Source organism: Sciurus carolinensis, chromosome 6 (assembly GCF_902686445.1).
Source record: "Sciurus carolinensis chromosome 6, mSciCar1.2, whole genome shotgun sequence".
NCBI lineage: Eukaryota > Metazoa > Chordata > Mammalia > Rodentia > Sciuridae > Sciurus > Sciurus carolinensis.
This window is the reverse complement of record NC_062218.1, coordinates 54,227,507-54,249,965: the sequence shown is the minus strand read 5'-3', so window position 1 is coordinate 54,249,965 and position 22,459 is coordinate 54,227,507. Positions and strand designations below refer to the sequence as shown.

Here is a 22,459-nt window from a genome sequence, read left to right as displayed (position 1 = left end):
GCTACAGTTTACAGATGTTCAGTTATCTAAAGTTGAGAAAACCTCACTGAAAAGAGCTAACATTATATGCTATGATTTAATATGAACTGATATAAAAACCAAAATCTTAAGGAATATGCCTTAAACAGTTGGGTCACATTTCATAGCATATATACTAATTTTATAGCATAATTTTATTTCTTTAATTTTTAACTCTTTTCAAAAGGATCTACATATAAAGGTCTAAATTGATCAAGAACATTATTTTATCAACTATTTCCAAGCCACACTGGAGCCACAGAAAGACTAAGTTCAAGAAGGTCAGAAATGCAGTTGAGAAAAGTCAAGAATAAATGCCATGCCAGGAATCATCTGTGTCAATGACAATGTTAGATGAAATATTTACATTCGCAAATACATCTCCTGTTATTTTGTTAACTACATAGTGAACTGATATTTTCTCAAAACATTTACATAATCAATAGTTATTAGTAGTGAGCAGGAGGTCAGAAAATGCTAAACAGAGGTATACGTATTATTTCCAGTAAATGTGTATGATCTCAAAGAGATAAACCCATAAATATAAAAAGTGAATATAAGACCATTAGAATCATTGGGGAGTAAGAGAGAAGAAAAAAGCTTATACTACCATCTCAACTGTCCTAAATTTAAACTTGGAACTCTGTTCCCAGTATGAGGAGAAAATGCCTAGAATGTAAGTAGATAATAATTCATAGTATCTTGTTTCACTTTGATCAAAAGACAAAGAATACCAAGCATTTTTAAGGAACAGAAATAAGTTCATAAAGAGAATAAAAAACCCAAGTTCAATTACCTTTTCTAACTTTTTGGCCTCAATGTGTCGAAGTACTTGTTCTCGCCAATCATGAGGAACTTTACTTTTTCCTGGAGGATCTAATAAAGAATGCTCAGAACTGACCCTTGCATTTGGTCTTTTTGAAGGACTAGTCCGTGAATAATTGAAATCACTAACAGACATAGTTCTCTCTGGTATTTCATTAATAGAGGGTCGAGCACTCTGAGGTCTTGATGCATTTGGACCATCGATGCTGTATGTCCGTGCAGAAAGAGGTCTCTGTGATCCTGACATCATTGGAGGAGTTCTTCCTGCTGAATGTAACTCTCTGTATGATAAATAATCTCCTTCAGGAATTTGGCCACGTCTTGTGGGACCTGGATCACCGAGATTTACGGATGCTGTGGAAGACACACTACTCTGTCGCTGAATTGTAGTTCGAGTTACTGAAGGAACAAGTCGGTCATTTGATGAGATGGCCCACATTTCTCCATGTCTTGTTGGGCCAAGTCTCTGATGTAAATGGTATGCAGTATTAGCTCTAACATTGTTATGGTTAGAGAAATTCATATTAGCAGAATGTCTAGCATAGCTGTGATTTTCTGTGCTCTCTGATCTTGGAAGGCGCTGAGAAGGAAAACTGACAGTATCTATTTGGGAACTTTGTTTAGAGTGCCATAAAGTGTCTTTGACTGCAGCATTACTACTGTATTGAATATTATATTGTGGAGGACCGTATATATGAGGTGTAGATTGTGGGTCACTTGTTGGGGCTCTAATTATATCTGGTTCCTCAGGATTATGATTTGAATCAAACTTGAAAAGTGCTTTTGTTCCTGATATTAAATCAGAAGATGAAGAGGAACCAGTAAATACTTGCAATGGTTGATCATACAACAATGTGGCAGACTTGCTTCTTACTATATTTTTTCCATCAATAGCAGACGTGATTTTAACTGTTGCACTTGGCTGCTGAGGTCCATTATCACTAAGAATATCATAAATTTTTAAACCTCCAGTGTCCATATTAGTTATACTGTGAGATTTTACAACAGATCCTATTGAACCACTTCTCTGAGGGGAGAGATCTTCAGTGCTTTTGGAAACACCCATGTCTACAGAAGAACTGGTGTCTTGTGGTTCAGTCCTACTAGGAGACTGTGGAGTTTCTTCAGAATGTCCATTTAACTTATTTATGGATTCCAGATTAGGATACTTGTTTCCATTTTCTAAATGTTCAGCTTCCCTTTTAGAATCAATGCTTAAAAAGCTTGTTCCAAGTACTATATCCTGTGTCTTTGATCTTTCCATAATCTCAGGTTGAAATGTATCATTAAGTTTATTAAGATTCATGTTGATATGGTCTAATTTGTGAGATTCATCAGACGTAGCTGTTGAATCAACACTTTTCTCAATTAGAACTAATCGCTCTTCAATATTCAAATCATATTCAGGTAAGTTAAAATCTTTTTTATCATGAACCTTGAATGTTTCCCCTGGTGAATTGTTTAAAATATCTCCATTTTGCAAAAGGCTGTTATAATTTTCATCTTCTTGCCTAAAATAAAGATAGTTTTATGAAAAAATAATAAAACCAAGTTTTCTTGGTATTGGGGGAACCATTAATAACTATTTCATGCATAATAACACAAGTTAAAAGAGTTGATGGAGTCACAAATGAAAGGCACTTATAATCAAGTTTGTAATTTTAAAATATAATCTTCATTACAAGATGTATATATGTAGCAAAACATCACCTTACCACATTAACTTGGACAATTTTCATGTTCTTAATGTATTAGTTAAAAATAAATTTAAGTGAAAAAAATTACCTTAAGTGATATAGGTTTATATTACATTGGAGACAAGTAAAATGTCACTGAAACTCATATAATATCAACTAATTTTCATCAATATGCTCAAATTTGCCACAAAATAGTTTAATAAAGCCAAACTATGAACAAAAGTGAAATTATGTATCCCATTCTGATTCTTTTTACAAATGTGCTAAATATGAAATGCTTGAGGACGGGCAGGTATATGGAGAGAAAGACAATAACCTTAGTCACGATATAAAGAGCACAGGACATTTTTATGGGTAATTCTGAAGCCTTACATTACTAATCATATTAATAAATTAACTATTATTAAATTTAAGTATACAGATAAGGAAATTGTACAAAGCAGAGAACTAGTCACTCAAAGATCTACGTTAAATAAGCAAAAAGGACCAAAAGAGAAACTAAAACTCATCACTATTCTAAGTGGCTACACTGTACCTGTCAAATATTTTACAAAGGCACCATTCCAATATTATAGAAAACATGTTATTTCTACTTGATGGTACAAAAACACATTTGTGTGTACTCTTACATTAAAGCTATGTTTCTACGGATACTCCTTACTACTGTTTTCTCCAGTAAACAAAATGTAATATTTAGTATTAGAAATATAGTACAAATAGTTACTGATAAATTCTTTGCTTAACCTTCATTATAAGTTCACTATATAAAATATATAACTTCATTATATAAAAATTATGATTAGTAAAAATTTTATTTAACCAATTAATTATTATCTTAACATCTAAGAGATTACAAAATTGGTTTTTTAAAACACTAGGTCACAACCTAAAATTCAGAGAACACATTCAAATGATTCATAATTATAACTATAAAATATTTAAACTCATTTTCAGGCAGAAAATTTTTCTTCTTTTTAAAATACAGACACTAAATTTTACTTAAATATGCCTGGAATTTGAGAACAATTTAACTCTAAATGATAGTTTAAAATATCTGTACAATCAGTTTTTGGTTCAACTGCTGCCCAAATCTCTCTCTCAAGCAGACTCCAACTGAAAGAATGACATCGAGATCAAAAGACAAGTTTTGTTTTTAGATGTTTAAAATTAGAGCTTTATGGTTATACACAGTAGTTGGGTTCATCCCAACAAACTCATACATGCTTGGAAATTGATTTGTTTTTGTTTTTTTTTAATTAATATTTTTAGTTGTAGATGGGTACAATACCTTTATTTATTTTATATGGTCCTGAGGATCAAACCTGGTGCCTCACACATGCTAGGCAAGCACTCTACCACTGAGTCACAACTCTAGACCTTAGTTTGATTTAACAGCCAAATTTCTTAAGAACTTAAATAATAAAATAAGTTTTAAACTGTGTCAAATTCCAGGATACTGGAATTTAATGTTTATGTTTCTCTCAGAGGGTATGTTGTACAAAATTAAGTCTAGACCAAATATACACCACCAATCAAGAGGATCTGAATGAACCCTTCAATAGCATCCCCCCAAAACAATCCTGCATTTCTAAGTACAAAAATAATCCTTTGAGCTTTAATGATTCCAAATAGGCTGTTTAGGCTATAATACCTAGAAATACTGTATAAATGTTCAACTTTCTCATGAAGTGATTGAGAATCTATCTTGTTTTTGTTTCCCCACTTAAAAAACTGCTTTCAAATAGAAATGTGTAAAAATGAAATAAACTATTAAATGGAGGAAGAAAACATACTGTCTGAACCACTTCTATAATACTTGTCAATTTTTAATGTTTTAGTCATATATTTATTTATTGTACAAATAAATAATTTTGTAGGAGGTTCACAAACCTGATTTTGGAACTAATATCAACATGAGTTTGTTTCACTGGAGAGCACAGTGAGGTGTCTTGACTACTATCAGTATTAAGAGAAACTGAATCAGACATCCGAGATGGAGAAGAACAATTGCTGTTATTTTGATTGCTATTATGTGTAACTTCATCTGATAAAGAATCTGCATCCTTTGTGTCATCTGGAATAAACAAACAAACAAAATTTAAGACCACTGATAAACTGACCAAGAATTTGTGGGAAATGCTTTCCACTGATGATAAATGGCATTTACATTGTCCTGCTTCCATATATGAGGTAATATATAATATGAATAAGAAAATAACCAGAGGCATCCCTGAAATTCAGAAATTCGGTCCTAAATATACACAAAGATTAAAGAATTTTAAGATCATGATACTTTTTTTTTTGGTACTGGGGATTGAACCCAGAGTTACTTTACCACTAAGCTATATCCCCAGTACTTTTTAGTTTTTATTTTGATATAGGGCCTTGCTAAATTGCAGAGTCTAGTCTCCAATTTATGATCCACCTGACTGGTCTCCCCAAATTGCTAGGATTACAGGCAGGCGCCACCTCGCCTGGCTCAAGATATTGTTTTTAATGTAATCAAAGTAAGGGTTTCCCAGAATTTGATTTAGTTTACTGACACAAATACTGTTTTTTAAGGATCTCAATTAATTATAGTGAATATGCATTCTAGCCATTTACAATTCTGAAAATCCACAACCAAAAATACAGTTCTTAGTTTATATTTCTGACCTTATCTGAATAAGAAATTATTCAATATATGCTGATAATAGGAAAAATGTAAGAAATCCACAAACATACAACAAAATCAAAGAATTTTCAAAGGTCAGCTCTTCATGTTTTTAAAGTATTTCACAAAATTGTTTATGAATGGCAACCTCTCAATATGTGAGATGGTTCTTAATTATATTAAACAGAATCAGGCTGTTCATATTCTATTATAGACAAGTAGTATAGAAAGTAATGCTTTTAAAAAGTAGTGAAAAAAGGTCAAAATAAGGCTGGAGATGTAGCTCAGTGGCCGAGTGCCCATGAGTTTCAATCCCCAGTGCAAAAAAAAAAAAAGAGTACTTTTAAACTACCTCAATTCTAGTCAAGTCATGGAAAAAGTGTTTATAGACACATCCATGGATGATTATATGAATTAAGAGTATTTTTGCTGTTCTCAGATTTTAGAAACATAGCTCAAGAAGTCTTGTAATCTCAACCTCAAGGTTATTTGAGTATTGGATTCTTAATTTTTAAAATACAATTAAAGTAGATGGCTTCTGATGTTCTTTTCTAGATACATTGCTCTTCTTTCTTATGGGGCTATTACGATACGTACATAACAGCATGTAAAATAGCATAAACTTAAGCAACTAGTAAGTGAAGTACTTAAACAAATATTAGGAATCACTACCATAATCATTATAAACCCAAAGTATACCTTGATAGTATCACTGATGCCACAAAGGCAAAATGCTGGATAAACATTTGGTAGAAATAACATAAAGATAATAAGGCATTGGTGATAAGGGGTGAGTGAAGAGAGATATCCGTTAAATCCATTTCATTTCTAAAAATCTAAAATTCAGTTACAAAAACAGATGGCAAGAGTTGGGGGAAGGAATTTAAAAAATTCTCTGGGATACATAACATTAATGAGTATCTACTGTTTATCAAGTACTGTGCTACATAATACTTTATATAATCCAGGCACTCAGACTCACGGCATATCAAAACAGATATGTACATATGGATAAAATTAAATAACCCAAGGATCACATAGTAGATTATAGTAGAAGAGATGGAATTATAACCTAGGCTTATCTGCCTGCACAGTCCATGCCCTTGTAAGTATGTTTGCATGAAAAGAGAGAAAAAAATCTATTAAGAAAAATCCTGGTAGATTTTTTTCAGGAGGACATCTTTTCAGGAAGGCATGTTTAAAAATGTGTTTCTAAAATACGCTTTAAATAAGATAATATTCAATGAAATCTATCTTTAAAAATTCATAAATTTTATTCAGGTAATTTCTATTAGTGCTCTCCTTCAACATCTAACCTTTTTTGTTATTACTAAGTGCTACGACTTTTGGCTGGTTAATAGAGGTTTCAATTAATGGTGGTCGCATCTCTGCCATTTTCATTTCTTCATCAGAAGAAAGTTCTTCAGATTCCTAAAGACAAAAGGGAAATATTTATGAAAGTTATATTTTGAATTCTTTAAGTGGATATTATATCATATAAACATCAAAAGGAAAACAAAGAGTATTAAGAACATGCGAGAAAACTTTTTTTTGGGGGGAAGGGGGACTGGGGATTGAAACCCAGGGGTACTTAACCTCTGCGCCACATCCCCAGCTCTTTTTTTTTTTTTTTTTTTGTGGTGCTGGGGATTGAACCCAGGGCCTTGTGCTTGCAAGGCAAGCACTCTACCAACTGAGCTATCTGCCCAGCCATCCCCAGCTCTTTTTTATATTTTATTAGAGACAGGGTCTCACTGAGTTGCTTAGTGCGTTACTAAGTTGTTGAGGCTGGTTTTGAATTCATGATTCTCCTCAGCCTGCTGAGTCACTAGGGAAACTCTTTATTGTAATAGTTAAAATTAGTGTATGATTTGACTTGTTCAAGAGATGGCCATAAACTATGGTAACTATTAACAATATGTGAAAATACCTATGGGAGAAATTTCTGTGGCAGGCCTTATTCAATTATATTAATGATTACTATGTGCCTGGTACTACATCAAGGGACAAAGACACAAATGAATAAAACACAATCCCTGCCTCTGAAAAACTCAAGTTTAATGATGGTGCCTCAAGAGAATCTCTCCCTCACCACACAACGGCACAAACCTACAATCCCAGTGACTCAGGAGGTTGAGGCAGGAGGAATACAAGTTCAAGACCAGTCTCATAAGCTTTAGCAAGACCCTATTCAAAATAAAAATAAAAAGGGGTGGGGATTCAGCTCAGAGATATAGTACCCAAGGGTTTAATTCCTAGTATTGGAAAAAAAAAATTTGTTAAAAAAAATTTTCCCCTAATTTTCAAATTTATTTTTTTAATGATCAATTTATGGTAATTTTATCCAATTTGCAGACAGATTTTTAATATTCTCCATGACTTTTTCCCCTAATATTTGGCAACCGTCCCAGACACCTACAATGGAGTACTGTCAGACAGCAAAAATGACTTGTTAGAAAACAAATATCTTGTATATGAAATCAGATTTTCTGCAGGCTATGTCACTCTTAGTTAATATGGTCAAACAAAGCCCTTAAGAAGGTGCTCTAAGTACTACCACATTTTGGGTGTTGTGGGTCACACAGTCTCTGTTTCAAATATTCAACAATATGCAAATAAATGAGTGTGACAGTGTTCCAATAAAACTTTATTTATGTATAGCATAATTAGAATGTCATGTAATTTCCATGTCATAAAATAATATTGTTCTACTGAATTTTAAATAAACTTATTCTTAGCTTGGAAGCTAAAAATAGGCAGAGGGTTAGATTTAGGCCAGAAGTCTTAATTTACCAACCCTGTTCCAGACTGTATATAATGGAAACTAGTAAATATATTTTAGTTTTTAAAAGTGACTAAACAGGAGAATAATATTTTGAGTAGAGAAATGCGGAAATAAAAGGTATGGCAAGTCATACAGCTAGAATTTAGGATAAACTCAGAATAAGTGTTAAGAGACAAAAATAATAACACTGAATTGCCTGGAGAATGGTTGTTTCCTGACTACACACTCAATTTAAGTTAAGTATGGGTCATTATCAGAAGTTGCCAAACGAGGAAGAAAAAAGATCAGAATTATATTTGGCAACTTGGCAAGACCCTGTCTTAAAATTTTAAAAAGTGCTGGGTATACAGTTCTGGTATGAAGAATGTACGAGAAAGACAGGTGGAAAGGAATCTACCTATCATCAGTCCTCAAGAGATTATATCTTTCCTTAGGCAAAGGCAAAGGTAATGGCAATGGTGGTTGGTAATGATTAGAAAAGGAATTTCAAAGAAATTTTGGAATTAATCAGGACTTAATGGCAGAATGAATGTGAATAAGAGAAAAGGACAAGAGCAAATGATTTAATCTTTAATATCTACAACATCTATACTGCTGCCCACACTTTTCCCTTCATGAAATTAAACTACGCATGGGCTTTTGGGAACTGTATTTTTCTAAATCTCTTCCCACCTTTCTGTCTCCTTTGCTCATGTCAATCAATCTTGGTTACTTGTACATTCTACCACTATCACTCCAAACACAAACGTGGGCAGTTAGCTCACATTTCTTCCTTTTCTTAGGCTGTACACAAAGATACTACCATTTTCTTCAAAAACTATTTACTATAAACAATTCTGTAATTTATAATTTAGCTTTATCTTCTGAGCTGAAGATTCATACTTTGGTTGAAAATGTCTAACTGGTCTTGCCAATTGCTCAAATTTCACATATCCAAAAGCAAACCTGTTCTTCCAAGCCTATACATTCTCTTCAAAACCCTATTCTGTTAATGGCATTGTCAACTTAATTAGTCATGATTATGTCACTGTTTCCTTTTCTCCCTTCTTTGTAGCCAGAGATATTTGCAAGCTTTATCTCCTATAATCTCACAACTAACCCACAGACTGTATTTTCTGCTATCCTCATTCAAAAAGTCATCAAGCTTCGAGAATTCAGTAGCTACTGTAATATAACTATGATACATAGCTCTATCACAGTAGTATTCAGGACCCAACCTACTCTGATTTAATTTCATAATAGTAACCCTGACATATTCAATCAGATGGAACATATTTTTTTTTTGCGTTTTCCAAATGTTATTCTTTGGCTCTCATTATCCCCCCCACACACAAATTTCATTCAGTTCTCCTATTTCTTTCCAATGGAATTATTTCAAAAATATAGGTCAAATGTCTTCTCCTTAAAAGGATCCATGGATCTTCATAGCTAGAAAAAGATCTCTTGTCTTGATTTCTGTAACATCAGTACTTTTCTTAGACCCTTAGCACAGCCTGACACTGGTTATTTTTACATTCCATTACTATCATGCCAAACACAGTACCTTAAACATAAGACTCATTAAGTGAGTACTAAGTTCACTAGGATAAGTATAACTTTTTCAGTCTATGTTATATAAGCTTCAATACATACATAGTATATTAGAGATATAATCCATCTATAATACATTCAAAAGATGTGAGGTGTGTTTTGTTTTTGTTTTTTTGATACTGGGGATTGAACTCAGGGGCACTTGTCCACTGAGCTATATCCCCAGTCCTATTTTGTACTTTATTAGAGACAGGGTCTCACTGAGTTGCTCAGCATCTTACTTTTGCTAAGGTTGGCTCTGAACTTGCAATCCTCCTGCCTCAGCCTCCTGAGCCGCTGGGATTATAGGCATGAGCCATGGCACCCAGCGTGAGTTTTTACTCCTGTAGCAAATGCAAGCTCATGAGACAAATGTGAAAATAAATGATGTACTTTGAACTTTCAGAAATAGTTACTATAACCCAAAACATCACTATTTTTGTCTAATAGAACTTTCTAAAGTGATGGAAATACTCTATATCTATGCTAATATAGGTAAGTGATAACCACTAACCAGCCAGATAATGTCATTCAAAATATGACTAGTATGACTGAGAAGCTCAACTTTTAAATTTTATTTAATTTAAACTTAAATAGCCATTTGTAGCTAGCATGTAGTTTATAGTACAGCTATAAATAAAAAAATGCCTCAAATATCCTTATTAAAATGTTATATCACCACTTTACATTACTACTAGCACTGTATGAAGGGAATATAAAATGGTGCAACTATTTGGCAATTCCTCAAACTGTTGAATCTAGAGTTGTTGTAAGTTCCAGCAATTCTACTCCTATACACAAGAGAAATAAAAACAGATATCCATACAAAACCTGTGCACACATATTCACAGCAGCCTTATGCATTACAGCTAAAAAGTGTAAATAACCCATGTGTCCATCAATTGAAGAATAAACATGGCATACAATGGAACAGCATTGATATATGCTACATGATCAGCAAAAGAAATCAGTTACAAAGGACTACATATTGTACGGTTCTGCTTATACAAAATGTTAAAATGTCAAGAACAGACAAATCTATAGAGGCAGATAAAGTATATTTGTGGTTGCTGAGGACTGAGGGGGATGAAGAGATTGAGCAGTGACAGGGTGTATAGGCTTTCTCTCTGAGGTAGTAAAAAAGTGTTCAGAAAGTGACTGTGGTGATGGGTGCACACACACACACTCATACACACACACAGACTGAAATGTATACCTCAAATGGGTAATTATTAAAGGATGAGTGATAACTCAATAAAATTGTTTCTAAGATAAGAGTTTTTGTTGATCCACTAGAAGAAACTCCACATCTAAAAGAGTCTTAAGATACTTAACCATAAAACCATTCATATTCAAAAACAAAAGCTTAGTCAAATAATGGATTTATGCCAATCATAACCTTTTCATTTTTGAGTTTCAGGAATAAAATATTTATTTTATAGATCAGACCATAATCTAATAAAAACTGTATAAATATTATACTTTAATAAATAAGTGATATTTTAGTAAATATGAAATTTCTCAATGATGAATTCATTAGCCTATTTTCTGCAATCATAATATCAAGTTTCTATCTTTAGTTATCAGCAATGAAAAATTAAATTGAACATTCTTACAATTCCTCCAGAATAATCATAAAGTCATATACCTCAAAAACATCATCATGGTTAACAATATGCTTCAAGTTCTCAGGGGCTTTCATATTTGTAGTCACTGGTAAATTTCCAGGACTGATCTCAGCTTCAGGTTCAGTGATCTTCTGTACAGAGTTCCCTATCATATACTTTTCTCGTTCATCCACTTTGCTTTTTATTGCAGTAATACTTTCAGAAGTCTAAGTAAAATAAGAAAACAAAGATCTCATATTCTTTAAATTTTCTATCTATTCTTGTACTGAAGTTCAGCTAAATTTACAAGTAATATATCAACGTCCAATTCTAGATAAATCTTAAAGAAACTTCAAACATGGAAACTGTAGCACAGATAAAAATGCCCACTTCAGGAAGAGTGACCCGAAAAGATTAATGAGCTAAGTTAAAATTCATAATTCAGTCAAAGCTACTCTTCCTTGTAGAAGTTTTAAGGTTGGTATAGCTGAGTGAGTCACTTGGTTCAGCATGCTCAACAAAGTAGAGTTAAGATGGCTTTCTGCTTATTGTGGAATGCAAAGTAACTGTAATGACAAGATAAAACTTTAGTTACTGTGATACAATATGAATGTGGGAAATTCAGTAAAAGAATATACAACTTGGAGATTTGTAAAAGTTTCTGAAACATTCCAAGGAAATGTCAAAAGTATGTCATAGCAAATACATTTAAAATTAGAACTAAGTAAAGTGGAACAATTTCAAAATGAGGAAAATGAATATTTCCATACTAATGACTTTTCTGATGATAATGAATGATATATTCTTTGAATTTAGTCAATGATTTTTTTTAAAGGCAATGTTGACACCACCCTGCCAATATGGACATTGGATAGCCAGAGAATGGGAGCAATTAGGGAGTTCATTTCCCAGTTTAGATAACTGAGAACAATTCAGAAGCACATTTAGGGTACAAAAAGATCATTATATCCATTATCTTAAAAATTTTAAAGAATTTGGAATAGGTTGTAGTCAATTATTTTAAATTGAGCTTTCTAACCTTCACACCCACATCTTTATTTACAACTTGCTGATCTTCATGGGGTTTCAAATCTCTTCCAGGGTCTTCAGTGGTCTCTTCATCTTTTAATCTATGTACAATGGTTTGAACAGTTTTAACCATGTTCTTAAGTTCATCTGGGTATGGTGTTGGGTATCTCTTTAAATTTCCCTCCTAGAGAAAAAGTGAAATACAAATTATAAATATTTCCAATGTCAATCACACAGAATTTAATCTATAATCCTTCTGAACAATTGGAAAATTAGTTTATAGGGATGGCTGTGAAGATAAATAATAGCATTTTAGGTTCGATGTAAGTAAGGTTTTATCAGAAAATAGTCAAAGATGTCATAGTAAATTTCAGGGTTTCAAAAGCTTTTTTTAGTACACTTAAATATTTTCCATTTGGAGATATATGATAGGGAAACTGCCAAAAACTCTTTTCAATTGTCTTTGAAACAGATACATGCTTGCCAACATATGTTTAAAATTCAGACATTCATATACTTAAGTTTTATGTGCCAGAAACCAAACTCTTGCCAAGACAGCCTAACTGTCATTTTTCTGGGATTCAGCTAGTTTACAAAAAGGGCAGATAATCACATCCTTAAAGTTACCACAAAACATGCTCTTTGCTACTTACACCACTGCGACACATACTCTCAATCCCATAAAAAAATCAGTGTTCATAACAAATAGTTCTTTATCTCTAGGATTTATATAAACAAATCATTAAAGAAAATGAAAGGGGAGAAAATAATCACTATAAATGAGAGAGGGAAGGAATGATCATCTTTGATTAAATTTAGAAAACACCAATTCAATAATAAAATACTGGTTAATTTTTCTAGCCTATAATTATGTTTTTTTTCTCACATTTATATATACTTGATATTTAGCTTTTAAAGACACAGTTTTAAAATGCTCTCAAATTCTTTTGTGTGTGAAATATTTTGGATCAACAAGTGCCTTGAAGACAAGGAATAAATATACTACTACTTCCACAAAACAGCAACAGTATAGATAGAGAGTATACATTTAAATATCAGCAGACCAGTTTCAAATTTGAAAGAAAACCTAACAAACTCACTCTGGGAGGTGCTTCTCTTTCATCTTTGTCTTCATCACATTCAAATGCCACCTGGGCCCGCTGTTTCCTCTGTTCTTCCCACAACGAAGGATTAAAACTTTCATTATCTGATATGAACATAACTAGAGAAAAGTAAAAAAAAAAAAAAAAAAAAAAAAAAAAAGACTACATAACTATAATTATAGTGCTATAATTATAAAAAAAACCATTATGTGGTCAGAGTTTTCATTACAAGTTATATTTGTTACAATAATGCCAGATGTAAAATCCCAGGGTAATAACCAGACTTTGATTTTAAGATTTCTTTCTTTTTAGTATTAGGGATCAAACCTGGGGCACTTAACCACTGAGCTACATTCCTAGTCCTTTTTATTTTTTGAGACAAGATCTTGCTAAGTTGCTTAAGGCCTCCCTAAATTGCTAAAGCTGGCTTTGAATTCAGAATCATCTTGCCTCAGCCTTTGAGTCTCTGGGATTACAGGCATGAACCACCATGCTCAGCTGATTTTAAGTTTTCTTTACAATGTTACGATCACAATTTTTTCTTCCCTGAAGCTGATATGCCTTGTTTTGCAACCAAAAGAGTTACTGATGAGAATCTACCAACTAAAACACTGTATATAAATCCTTTCACCTAAGTTTTGCATTTTCACTTCCTTTTAATTCCAAGATTCATTATGTACACAGAGGAAGGGGACAAGTTTGATAACAGAGTGAGCATTTTGGCTTAAAAATAATTAGTCTGATGGTATATAATTACATTCTTTGCATTAAATATTACATACCATATAGATGATACTAAGTAAATAAAATACTCAGAATATATGTTCTATTTCAAAATATAAAGAATATTAAAATTTAATGTAAATCCAATACTTATTCTACTTCAGATATAAAGATTTAACAACTCACTTTTCTTGCTACCTATGATTACGCATCTAAGAAAAATCTAAAGCTCAAAATAATTCATCTGACTGTTAGACATCACTCTATAATTTTACAATACAAAATAAAATCACAACTTTTGCCCACTAAAAGAAATTACCTATACGTACTCAAAACAAAAAGATATTAAAAGCATTCAACATTGGCAAATTAAAAAACTGAAATTCCTAGAAAACCCAAATATGGTCAATTTGAATATGCAAAAATAAAATAATACCAAGGAGAGGGAAAAGAGGAGGAAAAGAGGAGATACTCAGAACTGAAAAGGAGCAAATTATATTCCATGCATGTTCAATTTGTCAAAATGAATGCTACTATTATGTATAGCTATACTGCACTAATAGAAAAATAAAATAATACCGAACTCTTCAAATTATCATTTGTATTAAGCCCTTTTAAGTAATTTGGGCTTCTTAACCTCTTCAAGTCTCATGATCAAAATAAGGATGGCATTAAAGAAATATGAACAATGGGAATGGACTCATCTTTTTCTTTGTTTTCATTACTCAAGATTCTTATTTTAATTACTTTACTGAACTGCTTAACACTTATTAAATGAATTGGATCATTTTTATTCAAAATAAATATGGACTGTGATCCAAATGCCTATTACCTTTGTGCTATCACTAAAAAGGCAAGCAAAGCCAAACAGTTGCCAACAGAGTTTTTCTAGAATTCATATAATTCCTCTACCTATCTTGGGTGGGGGAATTAATCTCAATTAATCACTAGTCAACCCAGAGATGCCAAAGAATGTAAGATTACATCAAAGCAATTTTACACCAGTATTTATTCAGGGCAGTGTAAGCAACTTTGACCATGACTCTCATTCTTGTCAACTCCTGGTCACCTATACTTCTTACTCTTTTGTATAAATCTCTTATCTTTGAAGATTAAGGGCATCAAATAATATGATTTTCTACCCAATCTACTCAGTCATATTCACTGTGTAGTCTAGTAAACTGGTAATAGGCTTTTTTTCCCCCAAGACTTGCCAATAGTTTGAATGATGCCAATGTGTGACAATCCTCCCAATACTGCATTTTATTGTTTTGTGATGTCTTCAATCCCAGTGTTCATCTGCACAACAGCTAAGTGATTCACAACCACGGTCATTTTCAAGACCTGGGCTTCCCATAAGTAGTAATAAACAATTAGAAAACGCTAACTTCACTAAGCTAATTACTTCTTGTCCTTTGTAAGAAAAAAAGAGGGGCTTTGATAAGTTCTTGTTTCTTGGTATGTTTAATGATTGTTAGTTTTTAAATTGAATTTGAAGTTAAGCAGGCCATATAGCCCATCTCGTAGAGTGCCTGCCTCACATGCTGGAGGCCGGGTTCGAGTCCTGGGCACTGTGGGATTGCAGAAATAACAAACAAATGAAGTTAAGATTTGTGAGATGATAAGAGCAAACTTCTCCACTGGAAGGTTTACAATTAAATCTTTTTTTGCAAGTAAGATCTCTTTTCCATGTATTTAAATCTACCTCTAATCTCCATTCTTAGCAGTATAATGAAACACAGAAATATGTGTCATAATAAAATATGCTTAATTTTAAACTGTCAATATTGATGTACTGTTAGATCAAATAATGCTACACATGAGAAATTAAGAAGTTAAAACAGATGTGCAAATTCGGCCTATGGCACTAATAGTGCAACATGGGAAATTACAGCAAATACTTGGCTCCATCAATAAAAACTTGTCTTTGTCTTATTCAATGGGACTCATGTCTTTTAATTTTCATTTTTCTGTTTAAAGATGATTTCTGGATAATAGGAAATAGGAAGAAAGAATGAATGTCCTATAAACAATACTATGATCAGCTACATAATATGTTCAAATAACCAAGCTTGTAGAGGAAGGATAGAATATTTTTTTAAAAAAATTTTTAGTTGTATATGGACACAATGCCTTTATTTATTTTTATGAGGTGCTGAGGATTGAACTCAGTGCTTCACACGTGATAGGCAAGCGCTCAACCAATGAGCTACAACTCCAGCCCCAAAAGGACAGAATATTAATACTTAAAATATCTGCAAGGAAAGGAATGGAATGATTCCTTAGTTTACAGAAGAGATTTTAATGTCCAATTACACAGTCTGGCAAACTATTTTAGTAAAGGGTCAAATAATACAATATTTTAGGATTTGTAGACCATAAGATTTCTGTTGCTACCACTCAACTCTGTAGCTTGGAAGATGCAATACACAATATATAAATATATAAATGGTGGCTGTATTCAAATGGAACTGCTATTGTCATTTCCAGAAAAGAAAACTGAAGCTAAGAATTTAATTTACTTGCTCATGATATTTTTTATAAATGGAGATAAAGGATTTATTCACATTTTCTTCTTCAATGTTATGTATTAAGACTTATAAACAACTTCAGAACATAGATATTTTTACTGGTTACAGAAATACATACAGAAAAATCATGATTTTAAGTATAATGTAATAATTGTTACACATACACACACACACACACACACACACACGCATGCACAAAGTAAAACATATTAAAAGCAATTTGCTATCTAAACTTCACACCGTAATTCACAAAAACTGTTTTGGCCAGCTGTAAAGAGTATATTTTCTCTTACTGGGAAAAATGTAGAAAATAATTTAGCAGTAACATTCATAGTCAGTAGTCCATAAATTATTCTGTTCTAATGGACAGATTTGTAAGGATACATATTTGCAACAGTAGATTGTTTAAAACAGAAGTGAACTAAATACTTCCCTGTTTAATATTTCTAATCACATAACATTTAATGTTTTCCTAGCACTGAGCTAAATGTGATTTTAAATAGGGAGAACTACAACTGATGAAGTTATTGATTTAATTTAAAGGCATTTCAAGGAAGAAAAACAGGATACAACTATACCTCCAAATTCAAGTGTCTGCGACCCTTGAGATGTTACCTTATTTTCCATCATTTTGAGAGAAATTTTTTGACCAATACTCCATCATCTTGTCCAACCAGAATAAAGTCTTTGAGACCTAAAATTCATTTTGCACCTTTACTTTGATTAGTTGGTATTTGTTTTGAAAAGAAAAGAAATTCTTAAATTCCTACCATCCTCAGTTCTTGGTTGCTGAGGGAACATGTAGTTAGTGAGCACCATTTTCTGAGTCTCTGTATCAGTTTCTTTTTGAAGAGGTATCAAGGGTTTGGACTAGGGAAAGAAAATAATGTTTAATTTTCAATAACTCTAAAGAAAATACATTTCCAGCAATTCCTATTTTTTTTCTATAAAGCATCACAGTGTAGGTTACAAAATCAAATTTAAATATATACCATAACATTTTAGGCACTGATTTGAAACAATATAAAAATATTTTTCAAAACTAGTTGTTACTGTAAGGTAAAGTTAGTGTATTTAGACATTTAAAATATCACTAGTTATTACATAGTGATTTATTTAATCAAGTTTAAAAATAAACCTTTCAATTTTATGTTATTTTGTCCTCTTTAGTATTTACCTTTGCAAAGACGGTTCAGCCTAGTTACCCAAAGGCTAAAAGAGAGTCCTTAAAAACAACTGTTAAGTTGTAAACTGCATCTCTCTCCTTCCCTCCTGTCTCCATTAATGGTAGCAACAAGTAGTGGAGTTCTCTGGTAATTTGGACTTCATTTTTTCTAAGACTTTTTGCCTATTTGGTTAACAAATGTCAATTTACTACTACTATTTCTTTTAAGAAACAATTTCTTTTTTCCAAATTTTTTGTTGTTGCATTATAGTTGCATATAATGGTAGAATTAATTTCTACACATTCATATATGCACACGATATAATAATATAATGAGGCCAATATCATTTCCCCATATTTACCCTTCTCTCCTGCTCCCTGGGTCCCTTTATTCTACTCTACTCATCTCCCTTCAGTTTTCATGGAATCTCCCCTACCTTTCTTTTCCTTCTTCCTCTCTAGCTTCCAAATATGAGAAAAAATATTCAACCCTTGACTTTCTGAGTTTGACTTATTTTTTTTAACATAATGTAATCAAGTTCCATCTATTTTCCTGCAAATGAAATAATTTTTTATGACTAAATAAAACTCTAGGTGTACACACATACACATATATACATACACACATTTTCTTTATTAACTGATAGACACTTAGGTTGGTTCCAAAGTTTGGCTATTGTGAATTGTGCTGCAGTGTGCTTGTATCACTATAGTATGTTGACTTAATTCTTTACAATAAATACCAAGGAGCAGTATAGTTCTATTCCTCATCTTCTGAGGAAACTCTGTACTGATTTCTACAGTGGTTGTACTAATTTTCAATCCCATCAACAGTGTGAAAGTGTTCCTTTTACTTCACATCCTCTCTAGCATTACTTATTGTGTGTGTGTGTGTGGTTTTTTTTTTTTTTTTTTTTTTTTTTGTATTGGGTGCTTTACCCTTTACTACTGAGCATATCCCCAGTCCTTTTTATTCTGAGACAGAGTCTAAGTCTCACTAAGATGATGAAGCTGGTCTTGAACTTGAAATCCTCCTGTCTCAGTGGCCCTAGTCACTAGGATTGCAGGCATGTGTCACTGTGGCATTATTTGTACTCTTGATGGCTGCCACTTTGAGCGAGATGAAAATTTCCAAGTAGTTTTGATATGTGCTTCCCTAGTCAATGAGCCTCTTAAGACAGGGTTGGGGGTGGAGTGTTGGGGTCTCCTCCATGCTAGGCAAGAGTCCTACCCCACCAGCCCTCAATTCACTTCTATATGTAAGTAACTCTTTTTTCCAATGCATTCACCTAAAATCCTACCAATAAAAGCCCTGGCTGACTCCAGGCAAACAGAGAACTACCCTCTTCTCTCATGACCCCATCAGTTTATTCTTTGAATTATTTATGAAAACGTAGCATATAGCTAATTCCATCATGTAATCTTATTCCCAAACATTTCAAAACTTAGTGCCCCATCCTTGTTCTGCAATAAACAAACTGGCCCACACCTTGAACTTCTGAAATTTTCCTTGACTTCCTCAGACAAAGGGACCCCGCAACAATGCTTTTTCCTGAAGTCTCAAATTCTTATCCCCCCACACCTCATCTGTCCTAACTCAGGAGGTAGAGGTAGCACGTACAATGCCATGAGATTATTACTTCTCTATCCTCAACTTTAAACTCCTGTCCTCTCTCTTTTTAAAAATATATTTAGTTGTATATGGACACAAAGCCTTTATTTTATTCACTTCTTTTTATGCGGTGCTGAGGATTGAACCCAGAGCCTCACATGTGCTAGGCAAGCAGCTCTACCACTGAGCTACCACCCCAGCCCCCAAACTCCTTGTTCTTTTGAGGAATAAAACCTTTGTCCCCACATTTGAGCCCTTTTCTATTATCCAATGACCCCTAGTAGTATTCATCTACAGGTTGAGCATTCCTAATACAAAAACTGGAAATGTGAAATGTTTCAAAATCTGAAACACTTCTGAGTGCTGATGTGATCACACAAGTGAAAACTTCACACCCAATTTCATTTGACAGACTGTAATCAAGACGCACAAAATTACTGGGCATGGTGGTACATGCCTGTAACCCCAGAGGCTTGGGAGGCTGAAACAGGAGGATCCCAAGTTCAAAGAAAATCTCAGCAACTAAGAGAGACCCCAAGCAACTTAGTGAGACCCTATCTTAAAATAAAATATTACAAAAAAGGGCTGGGGATGTGGCTCAGTGGTTAAGCACCCCTATGTTCAATCCCTGGTACCACCAAAAATGAAAAAAAAAAAAAAAATGTACAAAATTACTTAAAAATACTGTATAAAATAAACTTCAGAAGGTTATGTGTATGTGAAACATTAAGGAATTTTGTGTTTACACTTGGGTCACCAAGAGATCTCATTTTGTACTTAAAAAGTATTCCAAAATCCTAAAAAAAAAAAAAAAAAAAAAGCAAACAAACAAAAATACACTTTAATAAGACCTTAACAAAACTCTTAAAGCTCCAGAAATAAAACTAAGAATCAATAAGTGTGACTGCATTAAATTAAAAAGTTTCTGCACAGGAAAGGAAATTATTTAAGAACATGAAGATAGAAGATATAGAATGGGAAATGTTCAGAATGGCAAATCTTTGCTGGCTACTCTTCTGACAAAGGAAAATATAAAAAACTTAAAAAAAAAAAAAAACCACACCAAATAACCCAATGAATAAATGGGCAAAAGAACTAAACAAACACCTCTCAAAAGAAGACATACAAATGGTCAAAAAATATTTGAAAAAACGTTCAACATCCTTAGCAATCAGAGAAATGGAAATCAAAACAACACTGAGATTTTATCTCACTCCGTTTAGAAAGGCAATAATCAAGAACACAAGTAATAATAAATGTGGCACAGTTATAAGGAAAAGGTACACTCATATATCACTGGTAGATCTATAAATTAGTACAAATCACTTTGTCAAATAGACAGTCCTCAAAAGACTAGGAAAGGAACCACCATATGACCCAATTATCCCACTCCCTGGTATTTATCCAAAAGAACTAAAATTAGTACAGTATAGTGATAAATGTATACCAATGTTTATTGCAGTACAATTCAAAATACCCAAGTTATGGAACCAACCCAGGTGCCCATCAAGTGGGTAAATAAAATGCATTATATATACACAGAGAAGTTTTTACTTAGCCATAAAGAATAATGAGATTATGTGTGGGCTGGGGCTGTAGCTCAGTGGCAGAGCACTTGCCTAGCAGGTATGAGGCACTGGGTTTGATCCTTAGTACCACATAAAAATTAACAAATAAAATAAAGGCATTCTGTCCATGTACAACTACAAAAACATTTTTTTAAAGAAATTGTGTCATTTGCTGGTAAACGGATAAAACTGGAGAACATCATGCTAAGTGAAATACTCTAGACTCAGAAAGTCGAAGGTCATATGAAGAAGCTATAAACAAATAAGGAATTTAAAAAAGAGTGGATTCCATGAAAATAGAAGAGAGAACAGAAAGGGAATCAAGGGAGAAAGAGAAATGATGGGACAGGGGAAGAAATGCTCCACAAAACTGACCAAATTGTGTTGTATACATGTATGAATATATCACATGAGTTCTACTTTTATGTACATCTATAAATAGAAGGAAGACCAATAGAGTAGAAGTAGGGGAAAAGGGAGAGGGAATAGGGCAGGGAAAGCAGAAGTACTGGAGATTGAAAGGGAACAAATAATATTACATGCATATATATATATATGAATATGTCAAAATAACCTCCACTATTATTTATAACTGTAGTGCACATTTAATAAAAATCTAACAATTTTTTTAAACCTGAAAAAAAAATTCTGAAGTCTGTAATATTTCTGGTCCTAAGCATTTTAGATAAGGAATACTCAACCTATATTCCCACCTCTTTATTCCAAATCCTTCCAGAGTAATGGGTAATTCAACAGATGTAAAACATAGATGCCGTAGCTAAATGCGGCCCAGTGATTTCTCAGTGGATGTTTGTGGGAAGGAAAGGAAAAAGTCCTCTTACATGGGAATATCACAATTATCTGGGAGGTTTTTTAAAAACCAATCACCTTGAAACTATTTAACTGTCATCATTGCATGACTATGAGAAGATACTAAAAATCATTTAATTACTTACTTCACAATGGGTGAACTGTGTGGTATAGGAATTGTATTTCAATAAAGGTGTTAATGAGAAAACTAATGGACTGCTATTTATGAAGTCCAAGGACAGAAAAAGAGGTTAAAAACTATTTATCAAGCCTCTCAGTTCCCTGAATCCCCAACCCTTGATCTCTGATCTTACTTCATTTCAGCTATTCATTACTTTTCCTTGCCATAATTAGGGTCTTAGAATATTGCTTGTAAATGTCCTTCCTCTGAAATCGAAAATCACTCTTTAACAAATACTTATAAGTATTAAAATAATACTTATTATTGAAGGACTATATGACAGGCACTGGGTTATAGAGATGCGAGTAAAATAACCATTTTTATGGACTTTGTGAAGTTTACGCTATATATGTAGGAAGAAACAGGTAATAAAATACCAATTGCAATACAATATAATTACAGCATGGACAAGGTATAGGATGCTAAAAGAACATACAGGGGAAGACATACAGGGGGAGCTGTGAATAGGATAGCATTTCTGAGAGTCTAGGTGAAGAAAATAAGAAGGCAGAAGGTGAAGAAATGAGAATGAAGGTGTAAGGGGTAGAGATGCAGTCACAGGATGTAAAAGGTCTTGAAAATG

The 22,459-nt window shown here is 33.0% G+C and overlaps 1 protein-coding gene across 7 annotated transcripts in view; it reads right to left on the bottom strand.

Moving 5' to 3' along the window:
* Erbin (erbb2 interacting protein) overlaps window positions 1-22,459 on the bottom strand; it is a 134,513-nt gene that overhangs the window by 16,220 nt on the left and 95,834 nt on the right. For all 7 annotated transcript variants that reach the window (XM_047554840.1, XM_047554839.1, XM_047554843.1 and 4 more), the window contains 7 exons: window positions 17,311-17,410; window positions 13,284-13,405; window positions 12,194-12,367; window positions 11,196-11,381; window positions 6,510-6,624; window positions 4,431-4,614; window positions 815-2,354 (listed from right to left, as the gene is read on the bottom strand). In XM_047554840.1, the coding sequence (XP_047410796.1) occupies window positions 815-2,354; window positions 4,431-4,614; window positions 6,510-6,624; window positions 11,196-11,381; window positions 12,194-12,367; window positions 13,284-13,405; window positions 17,311-17,410 (2,421 nt within the window). The remainder of the gene's footprint in view (window positions 1-814; window positions 2,355-4,430; window positions 4,615-6,509; window positions 6,625-11,195; window positions 11,382-12,193; window positions 12,368-13,283; window positions 13,406-17,310; window positions 17,411-22,459) is intronic.